Raw genomic sequence first — 6000 nt, forward strand, 5'->3', positions numbered from 1 at the left:
TACCGCTCCATACAGCGGCGTTTTAAAAAGTCATTAATTTTACTTTTTGAAACAGATACTGATAATTTCCGATATTACATTTTAAAGCATTTATCGGCCGATATTATCGGACATCTCTAATAATATGTCTCTTATTCTTTTTAATAACATTGTTATTCTGAAGCTAACCAATAATAAATTAAATACTTCTGACCATTAATGCGACTTCTTGAACAGGTGTGGTAGAAAACGGATGGATGCATTAAAATGCATGAGAAAGTTTAATATTTTGAACGTTATTTTTAACACTGTGAATACCGGTGGAATTATTCATTACCTATCGTGTTAAGCAATGTCAGTTAAGATTTATCTAAGAGCCAGATTCAGTCACATCTGGCTCGAGAGCCATAGGTTCCCTACCCCTGCACTAGAAAGTACTACAAAAAACTATGGTAGTTGTATATAGTATTGTAATAATAATGTACTGCATTCACTTTTGGGGAGTGGACTCATATGCAAACACACCATCATGGATAAATGTCTGCTGTTTGGATATTATTTTACCATCCTTGGCTGACGTTAAACTCATTCTAGCAGTGATACGCTCAAATTGCTTCGCCCAGTTGGCTATACACTTTGATGATTTCTTTCTTTCGTTCAAAGAACGTCAGCCATTTCTCCTTGGCACCACTGTCCTTCACACTCACTTGTTCCTTCCCAAAGTCGATGTCGAGTTATAAGCTAATGCTAGAAAGTAAGAGCGGAGGTTTTGTGTGCATCTTACGGGGTTCACTATGACGCCAACTATGTTTATAACTCAAATGTTGACATGCAACTGAAGCCATAACAATTAGCAAAGAGGCAGCTCTTATCTAAGTTGAGGTACTACTGTTTTAGGAAAAAAACAACATGGCAAAAACTTAATTTGTGGTAATGATGAATGAATACATTGTCCCTCAGATGCCCCAAATGCCATGGGTATGTGGCGACAGTACCATGCTGGAGCAGATCGAGAGGAAACGTACGCTCTGCAAAGAAATCCGCTCCAGACAACATCCGCACCTGCAGAGATATCTGGAGAGGCCTCCTACAGACCGAAGCGAGGACAAGCAGCCCGAGCGGAGTCAATGCAAGCAAGAGAGCGCCTCGGTCCTCCCCGCTTGTGGGAAAAGAAGCGGGGTGAAAAAGATCCGTCCTCCCCCTTACCCGACACAGACAACCGTCTTCTGGGACACTGCTATCTGACTGCATCTGCCACGCACAAATCCCAGAATTAAGCCCCTCCTTCTCCCTGACTATTAGAGCACCGCGAGGGGCTTGATGCTCGCTTACCATAGCAATATTTCTGCCTGTTCAGGTTGTCATGTTTTCTTATCATCGCTGGTATGATATTTGATATTTTTCTATTTTCTTGTGGCTGGATACTTGTAATATAACTAGTAGAGTAGATATTTGATGAATAGATATTTTCTAAATCAGATGAAAAAGTATCCTAAATGATGTACAGTAGATGTAGATGCAATCTAATGTTTCTTTAGCTTAATTTATGTTTCTATTGGTTCCTTTGAGCTGGACGCATAATCAATGAATACTGGTACTGTTGTAGCATCATTTTCTTATGCCCAACTCTTTTGTTTTTTCGTGCGTGTGCTTACTGGCACTAAAATGAATGGACTCTTCACTTTTGTCTGCATTTGTTTGACATTTTCACTGTTGTATTGAAAGTTTAGAGAGTGGGATGGGTATAGGCCATTGAAGAAGAAATTGATAGTCAAGGCAAAATGGAGTGCACTACCTGGCTGCAACCAGCAGAGGCACTGTCAATATCATACAATAGGTTGTATTCAGTCACTTTAGAAAGGAAATGAACGAATTGGTGGGCCACCAACCAACATGGCTGACACTGCAACCGTGTGCAAACTATTTAAGAATACAAGGGGCATAGTTCTTACCACTAAAAATCAAACTATGCAGTAGAATTGATCCCTGTACGTTATCAATAAAAGATGTGTCAAGTGCCCAGACACGTCCAACTATCTGGTGCTCCAGATGTCATTTGACACAGCGAAACAGATGAAAGAAGCCTACAACTTCTTCTGTGGTTAGGTCAAGAAAACTGGTATCAAGACTCTCGCATGAATCGTGCATTGTTGTTGCTTGGATAACGTTGCATTTCATGATTTAACTTTTCTTCTTGCGAGGCCGTGTCCTTGTAAACAAACTGCGAGTAGCACACCATTAACTGGATCCACTGTTTTTCATTTTCCCATTATCTTAACCACTCATAAAGGTAATCGGAGAAACCACTTTTTTGGGGAATTTTGTCTATCGTTCACAATCATTATGAGAAACAAGAAGACAAGAGTTATAAAAAATTAAAATCAGAGAGTTTTTAAATTGTTTTAGAGGCTACAACGGTGACTCTCATTAGCCGCATCTTTCAAGCGTTTTTTATCATCTTTAAAATCCTAAAAAAAATAAAAAAAAGATTGTGACCAATAGTCAAAATTCCAAACAGGTGCATTTCCCCTTTAAGACATGGCGGGTTGTAAATGAGACCGACAAGTAATCATAACTCACTGTAACTGCATGGCCCGATAAGTTTTGGCCATGTTGTCTTGTTGTTGTTGCACGCCTCGTTACGAGTACCCATGGTTTCCCCCGTCTTTATCAAAATATAACTAAAGATGTCAACAAAAAATTCGTTCTAAGAACTCTGACACAAGATAAAATACAAATAATATCAAGACAATACTGAAACGGGAAACACTTAATGTTAAAAGTACATCAAGCAAACATTCAATCACTGCAAACTTGGACTTGCACTGGTGTGATATCTTCGAGAGCCACTTTTCTCCTCCTCGTTTCGTAAAATCTTGACATTTTTCGACCTTCTTGATCAGCTCTTGAGGAGCTCTGAAGAAACCTATCCTTTTCGCGATTTCAACAGTTCCAACAACCTAAAACAACGCATGCATAGGGCATTTTTCTTGGAGAAAGGCAAAAGGCTTTGACAAGAGACGCACACTGGCCCACCACTTCGAGACTCGCATATTCAATGACGTCAGGTGAATACAACCTATTCAATACAAGCACAAATAGGGCTGCAGCTAGTAATCGAATAAATCAGTTCGATTAGATAAAAGCTTCAGTTAATATTATGTTGTTTGGACTAAATGTTTACTGAGTGTAACTGTCAACAATGTGCAAAATTCGGAACTTTAAATGCGCGGACATAGTTTTTCCCCAATGCAATAGAGTGGATTAATTTATATTTGCCCATAGTTGATCAATGCCATTAAACCAACTGCCCATCCCTGATTGAGTTCTCTCCAGCATGTTCTAGAATGTACAACAGTCAGAGCTAGGACACAAGCAGGAATCTGTGTGCGCTTTAGTTTGTGTATTACGGTAACATGTCACTTTGCCTTTTTCAAAGGAAATCTGGAGTGTAGTGATGGGGTGGGGGGGGCAGAGAAAGTGTATGTTTCTGTTGTATTTAATGGCGCCAACGCAGGTGTGTCTGGTAGCAAATTAGAATATTTACATTGTTAACAGTATAGTTTCCAAAACCAGCCAAAGCCTGTTGAAAACTGTGTGGTTGCACTTTTGGGTGGTTGCTTCTTTTAAATATTTGGGTTTGGTGGCAATAGTTGGTTGGTTGAACGCCGGCGCCTTTACTTTGCCACGCACACTGCAAGCACCAGGACACGGTGTAAATACTTGACGCCAACTACCAGCCTGTACAATCAACACCTGAGCTTTTAGGACATTTCCGGATTTTCCTGCAGATTATAATAGCCATATGCACGTGCTTAATAAGAAATACCTTTCAAGACGATGCTTATATACAGTATATATTTTTGAAAACAGTTGCGAGCTGTGCCATGTTAAGTTTTATTTGGAGGTTAAGTTTGAAAAAAAAAAACCCCGACGATTTCAGGATTGGCTGTGATGTTACATGCAGTCCTTTGTCAATTGGGCTGTGAACAAAGATCTAGGACCTATAGCATAGTGACACCTCAAACTAATAGACACAAAGGACAGGGGCCTCGAAGTTGTTTTGTAAAGAAAAGTGCACTACTCATCATGTTCCATCACACCTAATCAGGCTGGTAACAATGTCCCACCCCTCCCTCGGCTCTCTCCCTCTACCTCAACCTGCTTACGTCATCTCCATTGGACCCCTCTTGCACATGAAAATGCAATGTCCTCATTGCCAAATGGTGTGAGTTTGACAAGTGCAGTAACCATATCCTCTGGTGAGAATCAATGCTACCGTGTTGTATCAGTGTGTGTGTGTGTGTGTGTGTGTGTGTGTGTGTGTGTGTGTGTGTGTGTGTGTGTGTGTGTGTGTGTGTGTGTGTGTGTGTGTGGGAGAGAGCTCCGCATTTGTGCGTGCCTAGCGACACTGTATGCAAGTCGGTTCTTCTATTGAAAAAAACAAAACAAAAAAAAGATTGTTTTCATGATGTTGGCTTTGCCCAAAAGTCCCCATGATATTGCGGGGGAGGCTGTGGGTGAAGTTTGGAAATGTATCGATGATGATGTACAATCTTGTGTAAGTATAAACGTGCACTGTGAAAAGGTAGGGAGAGCACCGCACCGTCAGAGTCCTCTGTCTTATTGCACTCAGTGTTCTCTTGTTTCTGCGTATTTTGAAGAAAAAGGGAGAAAACCATGTTTGAGGAAAAAAGTACTGTATTCTGATTGTCACTTGGGTTTGTTAAGAGAACTAAATAAATATGAACTTGAAACCTGCCGTGGAATATATCTGTGTAATGATTAATAGATTCTACTGTATTGGAAGCAGCCGTATAATTTAGAATTAGGCCAAAAGTACCTCAATTTATAAGTTTATTTGGTCAACGCAAAACACTTGTATCCCAATGTTTACCTATTTTGATCATTTTAAGCGTAGACAGCGCATTAATTTCAAAAACGCATCACAAACTTTGCTTTTTTTTGTTCATCACTGATTATTATTAACTGCAGACTTCATGTAAGCCAACAAACATAACAAAACATCACTTACTGTGCAAGGTCTGCTGTCATTAGGATACTCATATATTCCCATTTAAATGAAAAATGTCTCATTATCCTCGCGAAGAAACGGGGTCGGGGGCGGTGGGAACAAACACTTTTGGTGTCTTTCTCGCCAGTTCCAGGTCCTAAAGTGCTGTCAAAGTGGACCAACTTGTCAGAATACCTACTAAGACGTCTTCTGTGCAGGTGAGATGCATGATTTATGATCTAGAACATGGGTGTCAAACTCTGGCCCGCGGGCCAAACTTGGCCCGCCATGTAATTTCACTTGGCCCGTGAGGTGATATCAAATTATCACTAGAGCTGGCCCGCCGATTATACACAGCGGCGGTGCCGCGGTACACCGCCAATTCTCATACTTGCCAAACCTCCCGGGAGACTCCCAAATTTCTGTGCCCCTCCCGAGAATTGTTACGTCCACTTTTCTTCCAGTCCAACAAGTGCTGGCTCAGTTACATAATATGTGCAGCTTTGGCACGCACACAGAAGTGAATGCAACACATACTTGATCTTCAGTGATACAGGTTACACTGAGGGTGGCAGTATAAAAACCTTTAACATTGTTAGAAATATACGCCACACTGTGAATCCACACCAAACAAGAATGACAAACACATTTCGGGAGAACATCCGCACAGTAACACAACATAAACACAACAGAACAAATATCCAGAACCCTTTGCGGCACTAACTCTTCCGGGACGCTGCAAGGTGTGTGTATGTGTGTGGGGGTGGGGGGGGGGGGGCTTGGGGTTTGGAGGTAGCGGGGGTGTATATTGTAGCATCCCGGAAAAGTTAGTGCTGCAAAGGGTTCTGGGTATTTGTTCTGTTGTGTTTATGTTGTGTTACTGTGCGGATGTTCTCCCAAAATGTGTTTGTCATTCTTGTTTGGTGTGGATTCACAGTGTGGCGTATATTTCTAACAATGTTAAAGTTGCTTATACGACCACTCTCAGTGTAAACTGTATCGCTGTT

The 6000-nt window shown here is 41.0% G+C and overlaps 1 protein-coding gene across 1 annotated transcript in view; it reads left to right on the forward strand.

Moving 5' to 3' along the window:
- Window positions 1–4741, forward strand: part of nyap2b (neuronal tyrosine-phosphorylated phosphoinositide-3-kinase adaptor 2b) — a 51745-nt gene extending 47004 nt beyond the window's left edge. Inside the window, exon 7 of the mRNA XM_061979654.2 lies at window positions 940–4741. Coding sequence (XP_061835638.2) covers window positions 940–1224 — 285 coding nt within the window. The 3' untranslated portion in view covers window positions 1225–4741. The remainder of the gene's footprint in view (window positions 1–939) is intronic.
- The last annotated feature ends 1259 nt before the right edge of the window (window positions 4742–6000 follow it).

Source organism: Nerophis lumbriciformis, linkage group LG19 (assembly GCF_033978685.3).
Source record: "Nerophis lumbriciformis linkage group LG19, RoL_Nlum_v2.1, whole genome shotgun sequence".
In the NCBI taxonomy this organism is placed as follows: Eukaryota; Metazoa; Chordata; class Actinopteri; order Syngnathiformes; family Syngnathidae; genus Nerophis; species Nerophis lumbriciformis.